General features: G+C 43.5%; 1 protein-coding gene across 3 annotated transcripts in view; it reads left to right on the plus strand.

Moving 5' to 3' along the window:
* GLP1R (glucagon like peptide 1 receptor) overlaps window positions 1–25,511 on the plus strand; it is a 186,105-nt gene that overhangs the window by 57,913 nt on the left and 102,681 nt on the right. For all 3 annotated transcript variants that reach the window (XM_053305257.1, XM_053305263.1, XM_053305267.1), the window contains exon 4: window positions 19,479–19,575. In XM_053305257.1, coding sequence (XP_053161232.1) covers window positions 19,479–19,575 — 97 coding nt within the window. The remainder of the gene's footprint in view (window positions 1–19,478; window positions 19,576–25,511) is intronic.

Here is a 25,511-nt window from a genome sequence, read left to right on the forward strand (position 1 = left end):
GCCAGTCTTATTGATTAAAAAAACAAACTCCAACACATAAGGACCTATTCAGAGTGTCTTAGTGCTTACTGGCTACCATTAGAGCCTCTTAAGTAGTGTCTCCTGATTTATGATCTTCCTCCCTAAGAGTTTACAGGTTCCATTCTATTGGCCCATTTAGAAGAATCTTGAAGGCACTCTTTTATTTTGCCAGCCTTTGGGATATCAGCTAGTGTGAGAGTTAATTTGTACAAATCAAAATTTCTACCCTGCCTTTCTTTATTGACTATAATCTGTTACAGTGATAAACAATAACTTAAGAGAGTTTAGTACAACCTAAATTCCTTAAAATGCCTTCCAAAATATCATCCTTCCCTTCCAAAATTATAACTGGCATTTAAAAATGAAGTTATATTTTTGTCTTTTGTTTTGTATGTTGTGCACCTCTGAAAATTTTTATTTTTAAAATGAGTGTATAATATAAACATACATGCTTGGGATTTCAGCCACACAGCCCAGTCCTGTGCACCTTTACTCACTGCATTCTATAACAATTATTTCCAGGTGACAGTGCATAGGATTACAGTCAGAGGCATCATTAGCAAGTGGACAATGCGACTTGGGCCCCCAATGAATGTCTCAGACCCATGAATCTCATCAGCCAGCTTCTTCTTAATTGGGGGTGGGGGTGGGGGAGGCATAGCAGCAACAATTTCTTCTTTTATTTTTCTCTTCCTTAAAAGTTGTTGTGCTTGGGGCAAAACAGATGCTCTAGCCCCCCAAATAATATTTGTCTTCTCCAGTTTCAATTTGAGTGATAGAGACATCAAAACTTCCAGAGCAGACTCCAAAGAATCCATTTCCCTATACAGGAAATCTATACAGATTTCCTGTATATATGGTAAAAAGAAGCAGATGACACCGAACTATCCTTATTGAGAGGAGACAGTTGCCCATGTGACTTGCCCCAATCAAGACACTCTTAAAAAGATTTATCTGGAAGGAAAAGAGTATTTATCTATCCTACCATCTACCTATATCTCCTTTACCTTTTACTTTGAAATCTCTGGATAGTTGGGGTTCTCGCTGTTTTCTATCCCAATGTTAATGGATGATACTAGTGTTTCATTGTTTGTAGCTTAACAGAACAAGGCCACATTTTTGTAATCATCTGCATATTCTTGATATGGATTTGTTTCTTCATTTTTTACTTTTACAGCAGTATCCATGTTCATGGTATAAGCAAAAATGAAGCTTGTTTGCCTTTTTTAATGGGCTTACAATTTAACTTTTGATTATAGAGAAGATGTAGGGAAGGAAGGGGAGAAAGAGATGAGGGTAGCAAGGGATGAATGTGAGCAAATACTATTTCATATACTTAAGTTTGAGTTGAGACTCAAGGGGTTAAGCCAAAGGCTAGGGATGTGCAAACTGGCTTGATGGGGTTTGAGTCAATTGTGTGGTCAGGCAAATGGTGTCTATACATACATGGAGGCCATTTTATTGACCTCCATGCACATGCAGAGGCCCGAAATGGGCCCAAACTGGCCCTGCCTGCTCCAGCGGGGGGGGGGGATCCCCGCTGCCACCCCAACCCGCTGCAGCAGCCACTGTCTCAGCTGCTAGTGGCTGCAACTTTAAGGTAAAATTTAACTCTTCTTCCACACAAACTCTCTTTGGCTAAACACCCTGTCCCCCTTATCTTTACTGGTAAAGGGGACTCCTTACCAGATTCCCATTTACCGGTATGGCTTCAGAGCCTCACCCCCACCCCGAACTGGACCAGTTCAAACAGGGCCCAGTTTGAGAGTGCATAAAACTGGACCAGGCCCAGTTTGGCTTGAGTCCAGTTAAATTCAAGCCAAACCGGGTTTTTTCCAATTTTGTGAACACCCCTACCAAAGGCTTCATGGGAAAGATGAAGGGATGTTTTGTATTATTATTAATTTTTGCTGAATGTTGCATACTCTGCAGATGCCCTGGTTTCTCTCTCCTCCCCCCTCGTGCCAAAGGGAAGGTGTGGATATACAAATTGTATAACCCCCTCCCTTCCAGCAGCTGAGATAAAACTAAAAGGGCTGTTAATCCTTCTGCTTGAGGATACAGACTTGTATCAACTGCTATGGTCAGGAGACATTTCAGCAGCTTAGTTGTAGATTCTGCACAATTAGGTTCCTGGTGATGGTTTTATGACTACTTCTTAATCATCCAGCCTAGACTAGCCTGTGTGCAAGGAAGATGCTTTTGATGGGTCATTAGTTATTTAAAGGATAGTAAATTTTTAAGTTCACAACTTAGTTTTATAGAAGTTTGTTTTAGAAGGTACATGAAAAGAAAGTAGAAACATGTTTCAAAATATCTTCTGAGATTCTCCTTTAAAAGTGGTGATAACTGTTCTTCACTTACCAAATCATTCAAATATGCTGTATTTTTTAAGGAAAGCTGATAGAAACTGTCACACTGCAAGATATTCTTTATCTAATAGCCAAATTAATTGTGATGCAGGAGGTTAGGTTCCTGACCGAAAGCAGCCATAAATGGAGGAGGATTTGGGTCAGGGCAAAGGGATTCCTTCCTTTGCACACATGCCAGTTCCCAGTGCAAATCCTCCCCGACCCAAAGCTGTAGATGGGGAAATAGTCAGGCACCCATATTGTATGTTTTCCACTCCATGCGTAATAGGTTGGTGGTGGCACAGTTTGCATTGGGGCCATGACACAGGAGAAAGGGTTAAACTCTCCTTTCCCATCTTCAGCTTTAATCCATATTTTGACTGCTTTAAGCCAAACATTAAAAAAAGGAGTTGGAAGATGTTTCCATACTTCTTAGATGTCATCTAGTTTGGCTTGAAAAACTCCATTTCTAATTTCAAATAGGGTCTTAAAGAACTACGTCACCTGCACATACAAATAGCTCATAGTTACTAGAAGTAGACAACTTCTGTTCTTGATGGTTTATAAAATGTGGATATATAAAGTGCTGCTGTTCTAGAGGCATCTCCTTTATAAAATCTTGTTTGGTTTGTTCTCAGATAATCAAGTAAAGAAGTTTGCACTTAACAGTCTTCTGTCTCAATTTTGTGACCGTTTTGATGTTTAAACTGGTACACCAGAAAATTGATGTCACTCTTGGCTAAGCCAAAACAAGTGCTCTTATGGCACAAGCATATGGAAGCAAGTCCCTGGACTAGTTTGGACCACACAGTCTACTAATTTGGTCTACCACAAGATGAGGGACACATCCATGTCCCACTCTGCCCTCCTAGAATGCCATTCTGCTTTGTATAACCACATGAGAGTTGCTTTGGACAGTCTGCACCTGCCCTTGAAGTTTCAAAGGGACCACTGAAATAAGAAAAAAGTGTTTTTTATCAACAACAAAACAAAACAAAAACCCCAAACACCATACACAAAGACTTGCAGCCTTCAGTGAAACACAACAGGCCAATTCAGACAATACCATTTGCTAACCCTTTCCATATGCCATGTGGGGCATTTTTACTTCACATAAGCACATGGGTTGTTTTATTCTAAGCTTTATTTCTGACTGCTCAAGCAATGGGCATGGCCTAACCCCATCCATGAGTATCCCCTTACTCTAGAATTTTCTAGTAGGAAGGAAGATGGAAGGGAAAATGGGAATGAGACGGGGAGAGAGGGAAATAAAAAGGGAAAGAAGGGAGGGGAAAATAGAAAGACAGAGAGGAATTAAGACAAATAGTGGTACCTTGCAAAGATAGTAAGGGAAGTAATATACTTTTTGTATAAGGTTATAAAGATTGATCAGAAACAGTTATGTTCTGCCTCTGTTACTCTCTTCTTTTTGAAGAACAACCTGCTTTCTTATCAAATTCCATAAAACTACACAAAACCTTGTTTCCACTGCACTGGTGTTTTTTGCCCTGCACAAAGTTTGTCCAGCTGCACATTAAAATAAGCATGCTGTTTAAAATAAATGGTCAGCATACTGACTAACATAGTGTGGATGTATCATGAAAATGTGACTGCGCTGCTTTCATAGCTGGACTGTACCAGGTATGCAGCAGAGTGGATTGGATTGGAATTTTTATTTCAGTCATTGACCAGACAAAAGCAGAGTGGGGAGTGAATTCTGATTGTCTGTTCTGTCTCCAGAAGTGGTCTGTGTTACCCATAAATATGTCCCTGAAGGTCATGCAGCTCTGACATATTTTGGGGTGACAAAGGGCATTTCCAGAGGCACAGCAGGTGGTTGAAATTTGCTTCCCCACTCCCACAGCTAAAGTGGTTGCGGGGAAGTCCTCTGTAGCATGGATGTACAGCTGGCCCTTGTTCGCGGGGGTTCCATTCTGGTCTACAGCCGTGGATAACGAAACCACAGATAATGAAACCTTATGTAAATGGGAATTGGGGGGTTAAGTTCCAAAATCCAGGAAAATGACTTTAAAATGACTGAAAAGACAGGGGGAAAGCAGAAACAAGGATGGAGCGCAGCATTCTACCTTGGCCACCTCAGCTCTCCCACTTTCCAGCTCCTTCAGCAGTTCCCCACTCCTGCCCAGCTTCTTCAGAAATGTGTAATCATGACGTTTCCTCACTCTGCTGTTGAAGTCTAGCACTTAGCAGCACAAGCCCCTTGGCCTGATTAGTTGGTAGGTTGGCACAGAATTAAATCCAATTCAAGTAAGCACACATAGAGGAATGTGTGAGAATCAAGGAGTGAGAGAAGAATCAATTTTCAATGGATAATTTTTAATTTAAATTGCAATTTAAATTAAATGCAGTACAGTAATTATTAAATTTTAATTTTCTTAATTTGAATTTTTTAATTAAAAATGTTTCTTTTTTAAAAAAATAAAAGTGATAATTAGCATCTTACAAGGGCAGCACAGCACTGCAAGAGGCTCCAGAAAATGGCTCCAAGAAGCTCCACAGGAATGGTTAAAAAAAAGCTGCCAAAGGCTCCATAGAAATGGCTCGAGAAAGCTTCCAAAAGCTCCAGAGCAATGGCTCCTGAAGGCTCCAAAGGATACCAACTGCTACCCCAAAATTGCTTTTAGAAGCACAAAAAACTAAATATGCAGACCAAAGCACTCCACTGTCCTCCTCCAAATTCCCTCATGTCAGGTATATGTGAAGCCATATACTGCAGAGAACGAGGTTGGGTATATATTGTCCAACTGCAGATGCACAAAACCACGAGTGCCAAAACTAATAATGAGGCCCACCTCTATCTTCCTGTTGCGTCCACACTGCATTAGGATGTCAGCCAATATATATGTTATAGAGGCCTCTCTCACTTGATCTCTTCCTTAAGCACATTGTGAGCTTGCTTCTCTTAATATTCAAGTCTCTTCTCTGCTTGAGTTCCTTCCATGGAATTTCCAGTCAATGAGAAATGTGGTTTCTCCTGAACAGACCCTCAACCGAAAGTGCCTTCTGTTTGTGGCACAGAAGGACGCATCTGGAGCCACATTCAGACAGCTCAGGAACTGGCTTAACATTGCAGTTTGCAGTTAACATTCTAAACTGGGGATTGCGTCACAGACAATCTCCCATTCCCAGTTTGGGAAACTCCAGAGGCAGATTAGAGTTTCCCCTCCCACTTTCTGGTCTCCGAGCTTGGTTCTGCCCAGAACCCAGCTTGGTTCTGCCCAGAACCAAATTCTGTACAGCCATGAATTTGAAGCCTACTCTGTGAAGAGCAGGAGCAGCTTCAGGAGGTGAGCAAGCTTTCCTAATAAACAACATCTAGCCTTTCCCCCCTTTAAACTAACAGGAGGAGGAGAGATTTTGAGGGGTGGCTTCTCTTTAAGGCAGGGGTGGGGAACCTTGGCCCTCCAGCTGTTTTTGAACTACAACTCCCACCATCCCCAGCCACATTATTTTGGCTGGGGATGATGGGAGTTGTAGTTCAACTACAGCTGGAGGGCCAAGGTTCCCCACCCCTGCTTTAAGGGATAAGTCCTAGTTTGTGTATGATAGATAAACTTTATTACAGTCTTTGACCAGTTCAGAAGCAAGGGGGGGGGGACGACAAAATCAGGTCTATACAATAATATACCAACAATAACTTTATGAATATACAGTAGTATAGTAGATTACTCCAGTAGATGCCGTCGTATATTCATTGCTATTACACAAAACCTAGCCTAATAAGGCTAGCCTATTACACAAAACCTAGCCTAACATTATGAGTAACATGGGCTTGACGGTCTGATAAGAGAAATAAAATATATGCATCATCTCCTCTGCCTGGCAAGTCTTTAATCAAGGATAAAATTAATGATTCATGCGAAACCCTATAAAAATTACAGTATAATAAAACATGACCCACATCCTCTATGGCCTCTGTACTACATGGACAGTAACGTTTAGAATAAGGAATCCCACCATATCTACCATATAACACTGCTGAGGGCAACACGTCAAAGCGGGCCAGTGCAAAAGCTCTACGATATTTGGAAGTTGTTAGGGCTTGACAATAATCAGCTGACTTGGTGCTAAAAGCATGTATCCGTTATTTAAGTCATTTTGGGGCCTTGCTTATCTCCTGTTCCCATTCCATACCCAATATTCTTTGCTTTACAGCCTTTTTTGCTTGTTCGGAACCCATGGTTTGCAGTACTTCAAGGGAAAGTCATAAAAGGCGAGCTTTTTTTTAACAACTGACTTCCACTGTGATTGGAAACTGTCTTCAACCATCAGTGGGGCCAGACCCATTGGTGAGAATACCACCTTCAGCCAATAGTTAAGGTAGTAATCCACATTCGAGTTTCCACTCACATGACTCCCAATTCCAGTCTTAATGCTGTATTAGAGATGCATTTAGGGGCTTGCATAATTGATCTTAGAAACTTAGATTGTACTGTCTCTATCCGGGCAAGATTGAAGTAAGGGCCCAACTGTGCACCATATAGTAGCGACGCCACTACGTTTGCCTCAAATAATTTCAAAACTGTAAGGACATATCGCCCTCCTTTGGTATGATAGTAGGGTATAACGGCCAAGGCACTCCTCTGTGCTACTTGTGAAGCACAATCTAAGTGTGCATCTCCCTGACCTGAAGAATGGAAGGTTATTCCTAGATAGTTAAAACAGTCTGCCTGGTCTATTTTGTTGCCATTGATGTACCAGCTATTGTCTAACTCTCCTGGCAAAGGTCCTTATTTTTGTCTTTTAATAATTTATCAGCAGCTTTTCCTCCTCACAGAACTGTGCAAAATATTCTAGGGCTCTTCTTATCCCTACCACAGACAGTGAAAGAATAACCATATCAGCGGCATACAGAAGAAGTGAGACATGCCTATGTGTTAATTTAGGCAGGTGGAACTCTTTTTTTATCAAGATGTTGTACTACTGAGTTGATATAGTAATTAAATAATCATGGGGCAAGCACACACCCTTGTTTGACTCCTTGCATTGTAGGGATTTAATCAGTTAATTGACCCTGAATGCCACATCTAACTCTCAGTTTGGTATTATTATGCAGCCTATATATCATTTAGAACCGTTTATCAATATTTGTTAACAATAGTTTCTTCTATAACCTCTCTCTAGGGATGGAGTCAAAAGCAGACTTTAGATCTACAAAGTGGGATCTTAAAACCGTGTGCATATTTCTCCACTAGATGTTGCAAAATCAGTGCTTGATCTTCTTGGTCTAACTCCTGCTTGTTCTTCAGCTAGAATATTGTTATCTTCTATCCAATCATAGAACTTCACAAATAGGTGATTTGTGTAAAGCTTGCTGACCACATTCAAAAGACTGATCGGGCAGTAGTTGGCAGGACCTTAACTTCGCCCTTTTTTATAGATTGGGACAATAATTGCCATACCCCAATCTTCCAGGATATGGGTAGATTTCTCAATATATGTGAAGAGTGCTGCCAATACTGGTGCCCACCTGTCAATATTGGATTGGAATACCTCAGCAGGAATGAAATCATGACCAGGGGCCTTGTTCCTTTTCAGCTGTCCAATAAATTGCTTCATCTCCCCAATAGATACTGGTGACCAGTTTGATAGTGTCTGCATGGATGGCTCTGCCTCTAAGGACATATGGTCCACTGAGTCACTTTGTTGCGGGTATAATGAATGGAAGTGAGCTTCCCATACAGCCGCAGATATATGGCATTCCAATTTGCTGCCTGATCTTTGTGTCGCACTATACAAGAATGTGGGGGGATCTCTGGATTTTACAGCCTCTATCAGTTGCTGCCAGATTTCTTAGTTACTTTCCTTTTTTTATCTAGAAGTAATCGTTCATATTGACATTTTTTTAACAACGGGGCTTGTGCATTTGTGATGTCTGCAGTTTCTTTATAATGCCTGTAGAAGCTGATGAGGTCTTTTTTGGCCTGTATGCACTCCTGGTCAAACCATGATTTTGACCTTGGACCCCCTGATTGCCTAGTCCTCACTTCTTTATTTCTGAGGAGCCCCTGCAGTTCATTAGTAAGACTCTTAAAGTTTTCTAGCTTATTATCATTGTCACTCATATTTACCTTGATTTGCTGTAACCTGTCTGATTGAATTAGGTGGGTAACTACTTTGCTCACTTCTGCTGTCCATTTAACCCGCACATTAGCACATTCCCCTTCCAGATCAATTTGATGGTAACTCTCAAGATGTACATAAACTTCAGATAGCTTTAAGCTTAAAGTTATTGGGAGGTGGTCACTCTCTGGGTGGCCCAATATCACCTGGAAAGAAGTCAGCAGATGGAACATGTTATGTGAGACACTCATATAATCAATTGTACTCATCCCAGCCCCACAATAAGTATATTCTGCAGGGATATCACCATCTATTGCCCCATTGAGAATGTTCAGGTTCGAGCAATAGGCCAACTGAGCCAGGCAAAATCCAGCAAAATTTGAGACATTGTCCTTAAATTGACGCTTCGGCAAGATGTTCATTTCACATAAATCAGGGGAACAACGATGGTGTTGTGAATATAAAGCCATATCATGAGACCCCATTCTCGCATTAAAGTCTCCCCCAATTAGCACATATGTTGTGGAAAATTCAGCCAACATACTAAAAATATATATTATTTTTAAGCTGTACCAGTTATTCTTACATTGGGCTTTTAGCCGCTGCAGGGGTAGGTACATTAATAAGCAGCATATTGCTAGTAACTAGATGAATATGAATAGCATTTGTCATTTGATCACATGCTGGAAGAGTCTGAACTACAGCATGTAAGGATGTAGATATCATTATGCCCAACCCCCCACTAGTTCTATCCCTCCTTTGACTGAGTGTAGCATTTACTGTATAAGTATTAAACCTATGACAATCAAAATCCTCTATTATCCTGGTTTCTTGCAACAGTACTATATCATAATTAAGGTATTCATGAAACTGGGATCATATCTCTTATTGCCCCATCCAGCAATATTCCAGCAGATAAGCTGTAGGGGGCGCTGGGTCATAGAATATTAATCCAATGGAAGGGAAGGGTCTATACAACCCAGTTTCACAGGTGAGGTATTGGCATCCTTGTCAGGAGAGCAATTAAGGACTACTGTCCCTTTGCTGTCTAATTTGGTACAGACAATCTGTGAAGTGATATGGTTGGAATGTCTCTGGAACCTGTAGGGAGTGTGAGGAAGTCGGGCCCTCCAGGCTCTGCATCATCCCAGAGGTTGTTGCCAGAATAGCAAGGGGCTCCTCACTTGGTGTAACTGGAAGGTTATTTAGATGAATCAATAGCAATCACCAAATGACAATCAGTAGAAGTTGTTTCCTGGGGGTCTGGCCGAGTCACATCTGCCACTTGTCCCTGATTTGGCAAAGGTTTCAGATGTGGTAGATCAGGTTGGACAGCATCATCCTTTGTTTTGTGGAGCTTCTTTGAAAGGCAGTCCATATAACTCTGGCAGGTTAAGGCCACTTGCTGAATTTCTTCTGCTGTCATCTCCAGTACACTGGGAGTTGCATCAGGGTCAGCATCATAGTCCTTCATGCTGTCAGTAGTCAGATCCAGCTGAATCGATGCCTCTTCCCAAGCCTCTGATCCCTCTGTCACCTCAACTGGGGTCGGGCTTTAAGCGGTCAGCTTCCTGGTAGCAGCAGCACAAGCAAGGGAATTTGTAGTGGCATAATGTCAAATTCCTTCTCCTGGGGCAGCTGCTCAGACAAAGAGCATTGTACTGATAGTTTAGCTACGCCTCTTTGTTGTTGAGGATGATGCACAGACAAAGGTTCTGCCATGTTCTTTAAAGCTACTTAAGAGTTTTTCAGGTCCTTAATGCTGCCACTGATTTTCTGTTGTTCAGCCATTTGCAGATCAAACAAGGAGTTAACTTCCATGTCTTCAGAGATTTCAGAAGGGAGTTTCCTTTACTTATTAGTAGGAGTGTGGGTGTTTAAATTTCCCCGCTCCTTCAAGGCCACAGTTGCAGAGGCCTTATCACTCGTAGTAGTTTCTCTCTCTGGACTTTTTCTTTTGGTCTCCTTTGCTCTGCCTGGTATTAATGGCTGAGGTGGGCCATCAGAAAATACCCGTGTAACTTGAATCTCAAATGTCCTAAGAAGTGGCCTTAGTTTAATGAGCATGAGAGGAATCGTGGCTTGAGAAAAGGTCAGAAGGATCCTCTTAATACCAAATTTCCCAGGAAGATATTGTATATCAGTGAGGTTCAGGGAATGTACTTGACATCGAAAAAATGGAGATAGAGAGTGAGTTATTGAATAAAAACCATTCCATCTCCCATGGTTCCTCCAGTTCTGGGATATTTGTAATACCACTTGTTTTGGCTGTAATACTCTTAAACAGTTGTTCATACAGCTACTCCCTTCCTCATAATTGGAATTTTGAGCACCTCCTGGTTTCTGACCATTTGGCATGAGATTGTTACAACCTACTTCATTTGGTTTATTCCACCCCCCGCTCCCTATAGTGGCAAGAGTTTCTGCAAATTTATCAAATGCCTGTTTAAGATTATCTACTTCTGAAACAACAGCCATGATTTTTGTAAATACAAGCTCCACTGTTTTTTGAATTGCTGCACAAGAGAATCAAAACATTCCAACTGGGGGGAAACATCAGAACTATTTGTTTTTTGTGTGAGTTTATCCCCTTGTAAATCTTCTGTCATCAAACAAACATACTCACTAGACTCCAGTAAATCAGTGGTTTGTAACGTTGCCCTCCCATCTAGGGCTGCAAATTGCTTCCTTGTGGGAAAGGAGCTTACCAGTCTCTCTGTTTCATTCAGGGCTAGTAATTCATTAATTTTGCACTGTTTTGAGGCTTTCCCTTTTTCTGAAGAGTTTTGTCTTCTACGCTGTTTGTGAGACATTCCTCCTATCTTATCTCCGTCTGCCTCAGTAAACTGTCCAACAAGGTGATAGCAGGAGGAAAAGAAAAATATGGCAGTCCAAACAACCTAAAAAATTCCAAGGAGTCAGATATCCAATAACCAAGGAATCCAGATCACCCCAGGCTGGTTAAAAAATCTTTTCAATGAAGTTTGACCATTAGAGGATGAAGAAAAACCACAGGAGCTCTCTAATGGAGCTGTTACTCTGTTACCATGTTGGTTCCTCCCCCAGTTTGTGTGTGTGTTATTTGCCAGGCTAGCAAACTCCTGTGTTTTATGTCCCTGCCTGGAGGGGGTGGAGTCAGCTAGGGCTGGGGGAGTCCCCACATTCCTTTGAGACACATCCTGTATCTCAGTTTGAAGCCTATTCTCTACATAAGAGGTCAAGGCCGAGAGCATAGCGAACAGAGAATAGCCAAAAGGATAGCAAACAGGACCTCGGAGTTGAGCAGGAGTTTAGCGGGAAGAGTGTGGGGGAGCCTGGAACAAGGCCCTGTGGGAGCCCAGTGGAGAAGAGAAGGTAAGTACAAACCCCTCCCTCATATTCTTGAGGAAGGTTGTTTGGACAGTTAAATAGCTGACCATTATGGCTGAGACCTATCCTTCTATTAAACTATCTCTAAATACTGTAAACAGCCAACAAAACCAGTATGAAGCTAGAAAGCCAGCAGGAAAGGGGGCACTTCCCAGTGTATTGCACAGAGTGTCACATGTATTACTATTTGCTCCATGGGCAGAAGCCATGGGTGTGTGCTCGATGCAAGGAGCTCCTGGCTCCCAAGGAACAAATTCATTCCCTCGAGACCAAGGCGGCAGATCTGGAGAAGCACAGAGAAGCATGTGGACGAGACCTTCAGGGACATAGTAGAGGCATCCCACTGCAGGGCTGATAGCTCCACTGCTGTCAGGGAGAATGAAAGTCTCAGGGAAGGAGGACATCAGTGTGAGGAAGAGGGAAATGCTCCTTTAGAAGGGACCCCTTCCATGGATAATGAGCCCATGTCCTCTTGCGCAGGAGATACTCCTCTGGGGAGTGGGGGCCTCATAGTGGGTGGTTCTATCATTAGAGGTATAGAGAGATGGGTTTGTGCCCACGTGTTGACCTCACGGTGACTTGTCTGCCTGATGCAAAGGTTGCAGACATCACGCAGCATCTAGATAGACTGTTAGGCAGTGGTGGGGAGGAGACAGCTCTTGTGGTGCACGTTGGCACCAACAGTGTGGGAAAATGTAGTTGGGAATTCCTGGAAGCCAAATTTCAGTTGGTTGGTAGCGTATTATAGTTCAGGACCCCTAAGGTAGCTTTCTGAGAAATGCTACCTGTTCCATGCACATGTACAATGAGACAGGCAGAGCTAAGGCATTTCAATGCATGGATGAGATGGTGCCGGGAGGAAGGGTTTAGATTTGTTAGGCACTGTGACACATTTTGGGGCTAGTAAGGCCTGTACAAAAGGGACGGGCTGTACTTGAACCAAGATGGAACCAGACTGCTGGCGCTTAAAATCAAAAAGGCTGCAGAGCATCTTTTAAAATGACTGGAGAATAGCCGACAAGAGCTGGGCCGTATCAGGTTTGGCAAATGCCATCCCTTAAAGTGTGTGGGTGCAGAGGATTCAGATAAAAAAGAAGGGGTCAGAGAATAACCACGTAAAGAGCAGACAGGAGGCTGTGCCAGCTGGTCAAAGAGTCAAAAGAAAGATAGCAGACAATAGGGAAGAGATTCAGCATATAGGTGCTTAAATACCAGTGCCAGAAGCCTGTGAACCAAGATGGGTGAGTTAGAGTACTTGGTTGCTAACACAGAAATAAATATAGTGGGTATAACGGAAACATGGTGGAACAGTGAGAACCAGTGTGACACTGTTATCCCTGGATATAAACTCTGTAGAGAGGATAGGGACGGGCGCCTTGGAGGTGGAGCAGCACGGTATGTTTAAGAAGGCATAGAATATAACAAGGTAGAAAAGCTAGGAGGACCGGAGTTCTCATCAGAAACCTTGTGGGTTACAATACAAGGCCTGAAAGGAAACATGCTACTGGAGACGTGCTAATGCCCTCCGGATCAAAACGCTGACAGTGACTGGGAGTTGCAGGAAGAAATCAGGGAGGTTTCAAGGAGAGGCAGGGCAGTAATAATGGGTGACTTCAATTATCCACACATAGACTGGGTAAATTCACAGTCAGGTAATGACAAAGTGGTCAAATGTCTAGATGCGCTAAATGACTGTGCCCTAGAACAGTTGGTCTTAGAACCAACCAGAGAGAAGGCAACCTTCAACTTAATCCTGAGGGGCACCCAGGACGTGGTGCAGGATGTCAGTGTCATCAACCCTTTAGGGAACAGTGAACATAGTGCCATCAAATTCAGCATACATGTGGGGAGAGAATCACCAAAGAAGTCTAACACAGACACTTTGAATTTCAGAAGAGGAAACTTCTCCCAAATGAGGAGTATGGTGAAAAGAAAGCTGAAAGGGAAAATCAGAAGAGTCACTTCACTCCAGAATGCATGGAGTTTACTCAAAGCCACAGTACTAGAAGCCCAGTTAGATTGTATACCACAAAAGAGGAAAGGTACCACTAAGTCCAGGAGGATGCCAGCATGGATAACAGGTAACATCACGGAAGCCATAAAAGGGAAGAAGACTTCCTTCTGAAATTGGAAGGTATGCCGAAATGAGGAGAACAGAAAGGAACACAAACTCTGGCAAAAGAAATACGGGGTGACAATAAGGGAGGCAAAAAGAGAGTTTGAGGAACACTTAGCTAAAAGCATCAAGGGAAATAACAAAAACTTCTTTAAATACATCAGATGCAGGAAACCTGCCAGGGAGGCGGTTCGGCCATTGGATAATGAGGAAGTGAAAGTGATTATTAAAGAGGATATGGAGGTTGCAGAGAAGCTAAGTGAGTTCTTTGCATCTGTCTTCACGGCAGAGGATACTGAACATATACCTGTTCCTGAAACAGGCTTTTCGGGACTGGAGGATAAAGAACTGAGTCAGATAGAAGCGACAAGAGATGATGTTCTAAACTGTCTGGAAAAATGGAAAACTAGCAAATCGCAAGGGCTGGATGGCATCCATCTAAGAGTCCTCAAAGAACTCAAATGTCAAATTGATAACCTCCTTGCTAAAATATATAACTTATCTCGGCAATCAGGCTCTGTACCAGAGAACTGGAAAGTAGCCAATGTCACACCAATTTTCAAAAAGTGATTCTTGGGCTATCCTGGAAATTACAGGCTGGTTAGCTTAACGTTCTTTCCAGTCAAGTTGACGGAAAGCATCCTCAAGGATAAAATTGTAAAGCACATAGAAGAACAGGCCCTGTTGGGAGAGAACAAGCATGGCTTCTGCAAAGACCAATCTTGACTCACCAACCTTTTGGAGTTCTTTGAGAGTGTCAACAAGTTTGTGGATCAAGGTGATCCAGTTAACATAGTCTACCTGGACTTCCAAAAAGCTTTTGACAAAGTTCCTCATTAAAGACTCCTGAGGAAACTTAGTGGTAATGGGATAGGGGGACAAGTGCATGTGTGGATTGCTAACTTGTTGAAAGACAGGAAATGGGGTAGGTATCAATGGAGAGTTTTCACAATGGAGGGAAGTAAGACGTGGGGTCCCCCAGGGATCTGTACTGGGACCAGAACTTTCTAATTAATTCATAAATGATCTAGAAGTAGGGGTAAGCAGCGAGGTGGCCAAACTGGCAGATGATACCAAACTCTTTCAGGTAGTGAAATCCAAAACAGATTGTGAGGAGCTCCAAAAGGATCTCTCCCAACCAGGGGAGTGGGTGACAAAATGGCAAATGCGGTTCGATGTTGGCAAGTGTAAAGTGATTCACACTGGGATGAAAAACCCCAACTTCAAGTATATGTTGATGGGATCTGAGCTGTAGGTGACTAACCAGGAGAGGGATCTTGGGGTCATGGTAGACAGCTTGTTGAAAGTGTCGACTTAATGTGCAGCAGCTGTGAAACATTCCAGTTCCACGTTAGGGATCATTAGGAAGGGGATTGAAAATAAAACTGCTAATATTATAATGCCCTTATACAAAATGATGGTGTGGCCACACCTGGAGTTCTGTTTACAATTCTGGTCACCACATCGAAAAAGGACATTGTAGAACTGGAAAAGGTGCAGAAGAAGGCAACCAAGATGATCAGGGGCCTAGAGCACCTTTCTTAGAAGGCAAGGCTACAATAGGGATGTGCAAAAAATTTCGGGCACAGAACGATCTGTGCCCGAAACAAGCAATTTCGGGTGATTCGGGTCTGAACCGAATCACTCCCAATGTCCCCCGATATTTTTTGGGGCCGAGCCGAATCACCCGAATTTCGGGTCCGAAAAATCCGGGTGGTTCGGGATGACATCTCTTTGAATTTCCCGCCTTTTTGCATCCATTGATTTGAATGCAAAAAGGTCTGAAGTGATGTCAGCCCGAACTTTGGGTCCCAGGGGCAAAATATTGGGGTGGGTTGGTAGTGCCTAATGGTTGGAGGCTACCACCCAAATTTCAGGGGAATTGGGCAAAGGCCTTATTTTTGGGGAATTTTTGAAGTTTTAGTGTCTTTGGGGCAGTTTGGGGGCATAGAGTGGGATCTGGGCAAAAAGAGTGGGGTGGTAGTGCCTAATGGGTGGAGGCTACCACCCCAATTTCAGAGTGATGGGGCAGAGGACTGATTTTTGGGGAATTGTTGAAGTTTACGCATCTGTAAGGTTTTCCCCCATAGAGAAGCATTGAGGTGTCAGCAAATGGATAGCTTCACAGGGTATACATGGAGCATTCAGCAGCCCCATAACTGCACTTGGGGGGTGCTGGGGTGGCCCAGAGCAAGTGGTAGTGTAGTGCACATAGGGTGCCAACCACCCCCATGGGTTTCTAACCCATGGGGTACAGGGTTCTGTTGTTTCAGAGGTATTTCTGAGTGTGGATTCTATGATAGCTACCCTATGAGGAAAACCTTAAAGACGCGTAATCTTTAACAATTCCCCCAAAATCAGCCCTCTCCCCAAATCCTTTGAAAAAATTCAGGTAGCTTCCTTGACCCTACCTGGCACTATCACCAACCCCACACTGCTCTAGGCCACCCCTTTGCCCCCCGCGTGAAGCTATCAATTTGCTGACACCTCAATGCTTCTCTATGGGGGGAAACCTTAAAGACGCGTAAACTTCAACAATTCCCCAAAAATAAGCACTTTGCCCAATTCCCCTGAAATTTGGATGGTAGCCTCCAACCATTGGGCACTACCACCCCACCCCACTATTTTGCCCCTGGGACCCATTTTTCCTTCCCAAATCGATTCAGATTTGGATTTAATCCAAATCTGAACCGAATCAGGGGTGATTCGAGTGGCCCACATTCAGGCACAGAACAGATCGGGGGTGATTCGGTTCGGGTCCTGAACCGAATCACCAAAAACCCGAATTGCACACCCCTAGGCTACAATACCTGGGGCTATTTAGTTTAGAAAAAAGATGACTGCGGGGAGACATGACAGAGCTCTATAAGACCATGCATGGTGTGCAGAAAGTGGATAGAGAGAAATTCTTCTACCTCTCACATAACACTAGAACCAGGGGTCATCCCATGAAATTGATTGCTGGGAAATTTAGGACCAACATATGGATGTATTTAGTCACACAATGCATAATCAACTTGTGGAATTCTCTGCCACAAGATGACAGCCAACAACCTGGAAGGCTTTAAGAGGGGTTTGGATAACTTCATAGAGGAGAGGTCTATCAATGACTACTAGTCTGAAGGCTATAGGCCATCTCCAGCCTCAAAGGCAAGATGCCTCTGAGTACCAGTTGCAGGGGAGTAACAGCAGGAGAGAGGGCATGCCCTCAACCCCTGCATATAGCCTTCCAGCAGCATCTGGTGGGCCACTGTGTGAAACAGGATGTTGGACTAGATGGCCTTGGGCCTGATCCAGCACGGCTGTTATTACGTTCTTATGTCCATGCCGTTGCCAGGCTGTGGACATGGCTTCACAGCTCCAGGAAATCACTCACGCGGGGGGGTGGGGGGGCGTTTCCTACAGGTCCAGCACAGTTCTACCACCTCCCTTGCTGCAAAGATTGCAGCCTTCAAGCAGTGCTCTCTGGTAGTGCTGTTGGCCCTTTAATTATAAGAACAGAAGGGCCTGGTGTGCCTATTGGCAGGCAGAGGAAGTGTGCAGGGAGAGGCATGGCATTCAGTCAGGGAACACACCATGGAGTGCTGGGTAAGCCCTAGAGTGTAACCACTGTTGGTGCTGCTCCAAGCTGGCTTCTCACTGGCCGCATAACCTGTAACCACAGTTATAGCGGAGGATGTATGCAGACGACATGACGGCCCCTTCTAACAGAGGTTTAGAGCGGTGAAACTGAGGAGTAATCCCAGCTCTAGATTCCAGTTTGGTAGGTAAACTGAATCCTGTGGTTTAGTTGTGAGGCCATGGTTGCATGCATTCAGACAGTGCACAAAACTGGAATTACATGTTTGCCGGTAACCTATAACTCCGGTTTCGTCTGCTGTCTGAATGCAGCCTGGGTGTCTAACTCTCTGTTTTGGTGCCAAGCTTTGCCGTGGTGGTGGGGTTGTCTTCAGTGTCTGGGGTTAGTGATAATTGGTGCTCTTGGAAGAAGGCCCTGGTTAATTGGTGTTGTTTTCATGGTGATAGGAATTGTGCTGAGAATATCTAGCTGTGAAGCGATTTTGAAAAGCCAGCCTATTTATTCCAGGAGCAGGAAGTCTTCTACGTACGGAAAACAATATACTGTACAGATCTCGTCTCTTGTGCCAGATGTGACAAGAAATAATGCATTAAACAACAATACGTTAAGGCACGTAATGAGTTGGATCAGTGTGGACCCAGACCGAGAATAGTTTTTTATATTTTCACATTATTAAAGTAGAAAAGATGGTACATGTTGAGAATTGTTATATAAAACTACTGGATGTCAGATAAATACAAATTGTTTTAGAGCAGTGTTTCTCAACCACCGGTCCCTGGACCGCTGCCGGTCCCCGAAGGGTTGAGTGCCGGTCCCTGACTGGGAGTCAACCCCCCCCCCAACTGAAATCAAGGCACTCACTTCCTCAGTTTTGCACATGGCACGGAAGAGGAAGAGTATCACGGAGGCATGGGACCCTTCTTGTGCCTTGCCTCCACGTGCTGCTGAGATCTTCCTACAGCTATCTTATTCCCTATCTTTACAGCTTCAAACTGTATGCGGTGCGGGGGCATGGAGGAAAAAGTATGGCAGTGGGCGCCACTTGAAGGGCTGCTGGTTCTTGCATGCTCATTGTTTGCAGCCAAAGGTTGGTTGATTGAAACCGAGCTGCCTGTTGTAGTCGAGGCGCCTTGAGAGGGAACGCTGTTTCCCTCTTGCATCAGTGGGGTTTGCTTGTATGTTGTTTTCATTGGCCCCATGTAGCTTTTGAATTTTTCTAATGGCCCAACATCCCCTCTCCATTGAGTAATCACAAGCACCTCCACTCCAGACATACTGGAGACAAATTTGTTCACCCAGGCTTTTAGATTCAGGGGTTCTCAACCTTGGGTACCCAGACGTTGGTGGACTTCTACTCCCATAATCCCCAGCCATAATGGCCAAATGCCATTGTTGGGGATTATGGGAGTTTAACTGAGGGGCCCAAGGTTAAGAACCCCTAATATTCCATGTTTGCAAAAGATTCCACATTTAATTATTTTAATGCTTATATTATTTTCATTCTAAACTGCCCAGAGATGCAAGTTTTGGGCAGTATAGAAGTCTGATAGATAGATAGATAGATAGATAGATAGATAGATAGACAGATAGACAGATAGACAGATAGACAGATAGACAGACTTGAAACCCCTTTACTAACTGCTGGTCCGGGAAACTGCGCATGAAGAATGTAGCGGTCCTTGAAACTCTGCACGAAGAATTTAGCGGTCCTTGACTCCAAAAAGTTTGAGAAACACTGTTTTAGAGAATATCCATCACCTCGGTCGAATACTTATTTGACTAAATTCAGTTATGTGCTACTGTGTTATGTGCTGATTCCTAATTTTAAGGAGCTATTGTTGATTTTGCCCACATGGTGCTCAATTTCTTACTATATTGTAATTTCAAAAGAAAATAATTCTTGAACTTGATTTGATTCACAGCATCCCTGAGGTGTTGTAATTTTCTTTCTTTCTAGAGGTCAGAATGGTCCTTACGTTCACTTAAGCAGAATTGGGAAGAATATGTACGTCAGTGTTTAAAGTATCTCCATGAAGAACCCCCACCTGTGACAGGTAAGATTGAGTACAGATAGTAGTCACGAGGGGAGGGGACATTCTAAACGTACTCTTCCATTTTTGCAGGCCATAAAATGTTTTCCTGTCATTCTTGCTCTAATTTCATCAAACTCCTCTAGAATATCCTCAGAAGCCATGTTTCATATTTGGTTCTGGATAGGTAGCAGAACAATTCTAAAACAAGTAGAATAAATATTTGTCGCAGCAGTAGTAGTAGGTCTGCTAAATTCTAGAATAGGGCTAGAGCCCAGCTTCATTGTCACTCGGGGATGAGTGCTAAGTTCCCTGTAAGGTGCATGCCTGCACAGGTGCACAGAGAATCCCAGGCCCCCATGGAGCAGTTTCAAGCAGCTGCGTAGCCTCACCCCACAATCTCACTCTTGTCCCCTGTGTCAACAGGCTGTGGGCTGCTTGTGCCGCTTTCTCCACCCCCACCACATTGGCTCTTGCCACAGCCAGGGTGGGGGAAATAATCTCTTGTGCAAGTGAGAGAGCCATTTCTCCCGCTCTGGCCAAGGCAAGAGCCCTACTGAAAATGGTGACAGGAGCACGTGCACCTTGATAATGGCACTGGTTCTTAGCCACATAAGAGCGGGAGAGCCGAATTCTCCATCAGAACGTGGTGGCAGCAGCAGGGAGAAAAGTAGCAGTGCAGGGCAGCATCGATGGAGCACATTTGATCCCTGCCAGTAGGCTTGGAGGAGAGCTATAGAACCAGACTGCATTTTCTGCACAGCCTTGTAAATATGGAGAATCCCCCCCACCTCTCAATCTCTCCCTGCTGTGGAATTTCATCTGATCTTTGCTCTCAATTAGGGGTGTGCACGGAACCTGTTCCGTGCACTCCTGGGTGGGTGGGGTGGGTTACTTTAAGGGGCAGGGACGGTGCCTCTTACCTGCTCAGCCATGCCCTGCCGCTTCCCCCCCCCAGCTCTCTCCCAAAAAGTGTGGGCATAGGGCTGCAGCATTCCTCCTTGCAGCCCCGTTCAGCATCGCCACACAAGTGTCTTTATTATACTTAAATGTGAAGCGAAAAAAGTAAAAATCCAATTTTATAAATAGAATGGTAAAGATACACTTCTTTCCATCCATATTTATGGTGTGTGTGTGTGAGAGAGAGAGAGAGAGTCAGGGGCATAACTATAATAGGGCAAGGGGAGACAGTTGTCTGGGGGCCCACTGCCTTGGGGGGCCCCCAGAGGCAAGTCACATGACTGACTCCCCCAGCCACGCACCCACCCAGGCTTCCTTCAGTTGAATTTATCCTCCGAAACTGATGTGAGTGTTAAGACCTGGAGCTACCAGAACAGCATGTCTTTCTCTAGTACCATTAAATGACTTGCATCCTCCACAATTCACAAAACCTTTTTAAAAATTATTTAGGATGATGTTCTATTGTGGCACATAGGTGTTTTCACTATTCAGCCTCATTTAAGATTGATTTATTTCATGAGCCGAGCTTCAGTGAGGGGGGGCATTTTAAAATCTTGTCTCTGGGCCCACTAAAACCTTGCTACGCCCCTGGAGAGAGTGGCACTGAGAGCCTTTGGATGGGGCGCTTTGTAAATGTAATAATTCATATGTGCACACACTGCCTTGATACTGCCAACCAGAACAAAACGTATTCTGTCCACTGATGAAAACAATTCAGGTGAAAACTGGACGGGTATGTGTGACCGTGAGAGAATGAGAATATGCATCCTTTTCTTTTGTTCCATTTTCTTAAAGTAAAAATGCCCTCCAAACTGCTGTTTGCCTTCATATGAGTACTTCTGTGTTTCCACTAATGAGGCAAATAGCAGCTAGGGTGCAATTTAGGTTAGGAAAATGGTGCAAAGGAAAAAGGTTAACCTCTTCCCAGAGTGCCCTGCTCCTGATGCAATTCAGGAGCAATCTTGCAGCTTGCTTTTAAAGAGATGGAAGATTTGATCATGAATTTTTAATGCCATGTCTAGTTTGGCCCTAAAAATTATTGGGACTTGGGTTGTTCAGAGTTCTAAAGATTAAATGAAACATCTTCAGTTGTGTCTAGAAACTTACTGGAAAGCAGTGAAATATCAGCAGCATGGGTATAATGTGGCTTATTCTTGTCAAAACCTAGGTGCATCCTGCACCTATTGTTGGGATTTGTGATTATTTATCAAAGCACCAAGGAAGGTACCACTCCACTTACAGAGTGCAGAGTTTAGTGGTTGCAGCTATTTATGGAACACTCATGGAGATCACTGTAGCGTCTAAATGAAATTGATTTATTGGAGAAGTACATTTGAGATAGGAAAGACCTATCCAATCTATCAGCTACATGATGAATAGGGACAAGTAAGAAGATCCTCACTAGCTACCTCTGCTCCTAATGGCCCTAGTGGTCATTAGGATAGTTGGTACAAAAGGTCAATGCACTGGAACTGCATCTCCAACACCCCTTCTCATTGCCTGTTACACTGGCTCATGACTCCCATCTTCTCATGAAGGATCTGGAATCTGTCTCTGGGCAGTGGCTTAGTCAATGCATCTGCCACCATCTTTTCTGTTGGGCAGTACTCCATTTGGAGTACCCCATTTTCTTGCATGTCTCAAACATAGTGATACTTCATGGGAATGTGCTTAGTTCAAGACTTCATCTTCTTCATCTGGGAGATCTGGATACAACTTTGCTTATCCTCAAACATTGCTATGGGCTTTGTTTCCTCAATTCCAAAGTGCGATAGTAGCTGGTGTATTCACACTTCTTCCTTGTGGGCATCTTGTCCATATCTTGCCACGTGGCGGGTTGTTGTATCTCTCCTCCTCTGGTCATGATTGAGAGTCTGTTGGGTGGAGCTCCTTTGTTAGGCCTCTGTGAGTGCCTCATTTCCTGCCCAGGCTGTGAGCCCCTTCTGAATCTATAGCCCCTTCTGAACCCGCTTCTGGTTCTGGTTCTATGGGTTCACTGTCTGGCTCTAGCTTCATGAGGATCCACTCACATGGTTCTTCTTTCACCTGGGACTCTAGCATAAGTTCTGGTTCATCACCTCTAGTTGGCCCTTGTCTGTCATCAGAATACATTACATTGTGAATTCTGACCTCTCCATTTGTAGGATCAAGGATTCTGTATCCCTTTCAGCCAAGTGCGTATCAAACCAATGCTCGCATTTCACATCTGCAATTGAGTTTGGTTCTCTTGACCTTTGGAACATATGCATAAGCCTTTGATTTAAATACTCTGATATGGTTTAGAGAGGGTTTGCACCAATGCCATAGTTCAAATAGTGTCTTGTCTATTGCTTTTGTTGGCAATCTGGTTTGCAAGTATAGTACATAAGAACATAAGAACAGCCCTGCTGGATCAGGTTCAAGGCCCATCTAGTCCAGCATCCTGTTTCGCACAGTAGCCCACCAGATGCTGCTGGAAGCCACAGGCAGGAGTTGAGGGCGTGCCCTCTCTCCTGCCATTACTCCCCTGCAACTGGTACTCAGAGGCACCCTGCCCTTGAGGCTGAAGGTGGCCCACAGCCCTCTGACTGGTAGCCATTGATAGACCTCTCCTCCATGAAGTCATCCAAACCCCTCTTAAAGCCATCCAGGTTGTTGGCCGTCACCACATCCTGTGGCAGAGAGTTCCACAAGTGGATCACGCGTTGTGTGAAAAAGTACTTCCGTTTGTTGGTCCGAGACCTCCTGGCAATCAATTTCATGGAGTGACCCCTTGTTCTAGTGTTGTGTGAGAGGGAAAAGAATCTCTCTTTCTCCACGCCATGCATGATTTTATAGACCTCTATCATGTCTCCCCGCAGTCGTCTTTTTTCTAAACTAAAAAGCCCCAGGTGTTGTAGTCTTGCCTCATAAGAAAGGTGCTCTAGGCCCTTGATCATCTTGGTTGCCCTCTTCTGTGCCTTCTCCAGTTCAACAATGTCCTTTTTAAGATGTGGTGACCAGAATTGTACGAATTGTACCAGAATTTGCAGTCATCACTGCTTCTCCCCAGAATTTATTTGCCAAGCCAGCATTATGTAGCATGCATCTGGTCATTTCTAGTAGAGAGCAATTTTTCCTTTCCACCACACCATTCAGTTCTGGTGTGTATGTGGGAGTAGGTTCACGTGAAATCCCATGTTCCTTTAGGAATCTTTTCATGTCATTTTTTTAACATTTATATTCGGCTCTTCCTCCAAGGAGCCCACAATAGTTAAGTTTCTCCTCACAACAATCCTGTGAAGTAGGTTAGGCTGAGAGAGAAGTGACTGGCCCAGAGTCACCCAGCAAGTATCATGGCTGAATGGGGTTTTGAACTCGGGTCTCCCCGGTCCTAGTGTTAGTCTCTGAGGCTTTCTTCCAAATTTGATATTGACCAGTGCAACATATTCTTTAAATTTTTCAAACACTTGACTTTTCTCTCTCAGAGCATGTACATAAGTAAATCTTGAAAAATCATCAATAAATGTATGTAGTGATTGCCACCTATATTACTTTCAAATGGACCACAGACATCAGAATGTATAAGTTCCAGAGGATATTGTGACTCCCTCTGTGTCTGTTCAGAAAAGCTGGGTTTCATCCCTTCATTAAGTATGCAACATTGATATTTAGTTGTGGCTTCTTTGCATGATTCCACGTTAAAATCCTTAATTAGTCCATTTTTGTCAGGCGCATTTATCACACTTATTTGCCTATGCACTAGTCTTTTATGCTATACAGTAGCATAAGGCTTGCCTGTTCAGTTAGACAGTCCAATTGAAAAAGTCCGTCTTCATGCATATAGGCTGTCATAATTAAATCATCATCTTTGGTAATGTAGCAAACTTTGTCCTCAAAAGTCACTTTGCAGCCTTTATTGACTCCATGTCCCACAGAGATCAAGCTACTGTCCATATTAGAGACTAAGAGAGCATCCTGGATAAAGATACTTTCAATCTGTCCATCAGACTGCCTGCAATGCAGTTCAGCTGATCCTCTCCCCTTTCAATAAATTATGTTCCCATTACCAACAAGAATAGGAACTTGTGTCTAAATCAATAAACAGTTCAGGGGAATTCAGAATGTCTGGGGTAGCTCCAGAATTGATAATAAAACCATTCCTTTTATCCCCTGTTGTTACATTGAAAGTCTTGGCTCTTTGACTGCCTCTGTTTGTGTCCTGTTCCTTAAAGCCAGCATGCTGTCTACTTCTCTGTCTGTTAGAAAAGCTTATCCTCTTTCCTGTTGCATTCACAGATTGTGTGTCTTTATTGTAGTCATGGTAACCAGGTTTCCCTTCTCTGGGAATCTCTACCTTTCCTGCCTTTGGGCTCCAGACAATTAGCATGCAAATGCCCTGCTTTGTTACAGCTGAAACAATGCTTCTGTTTACTGTAGAAGGCTGCAGAATCTATTTCTCCTTGTTTAAGGCTGAAATCTTGCAAGCATGCAACTACAGTTTCCGATTCAAGCTTACTATTTGAAACCTCCAGTGCCATTTTTACATGATTATAACCTTGTGGCAAAGATCTCAGAATCAAGCCAATTAACACTTTATCATCCAAAGTAGATCCATGTTGTTTAAGTAATCTGTGAGTCTCCTGCATTCCACTTATATGGGTTGAAAGATCCCCTCCTTCCAGCTGCATTTTGCAAATCCTTTGAATTAAAAGGACAGCAGATTCTGCCATACAGCTTTTTGAGCTTTTTCAACACCTCTGAAGAAATTTAAGTCTCTTTGAAATGCATTAGTAAGTCATCACTTACATTTAGGAGAATCAAGCCATATGCTCTGTTGTTCTGTGAACCCCACTCCTTTTGGGCAGCCACCCCATCTGTTGATCATGATTCTGCAAGAGCTCCATTAAGTCCTTTTGCCATCAGACGGGCTTCTATTTTCATAACTGATTGATCACAATTCCTTCCATTTAGCTTGGAGAGGGCAGCACTGCTCACCTCTGGATCCATGCTGTCTTAATACTCAACTGCACTTTAAAAGG

Source organism: Hemicordylus capensis, chromosome 1 (assembly GCF_027244095.1).
Source record: "Hemicordylus capensis ecotype Gifberg chromosome 1, rHemCap1.1.pri, whole genome shotgun sequence".
Classification (NCBI taxonomy): Eukaryota; Metazoa; Chordata; class Lepidosauria; order Squamata; family Cordylidae; genus Hemicordylus; species Hemicordylus capensis.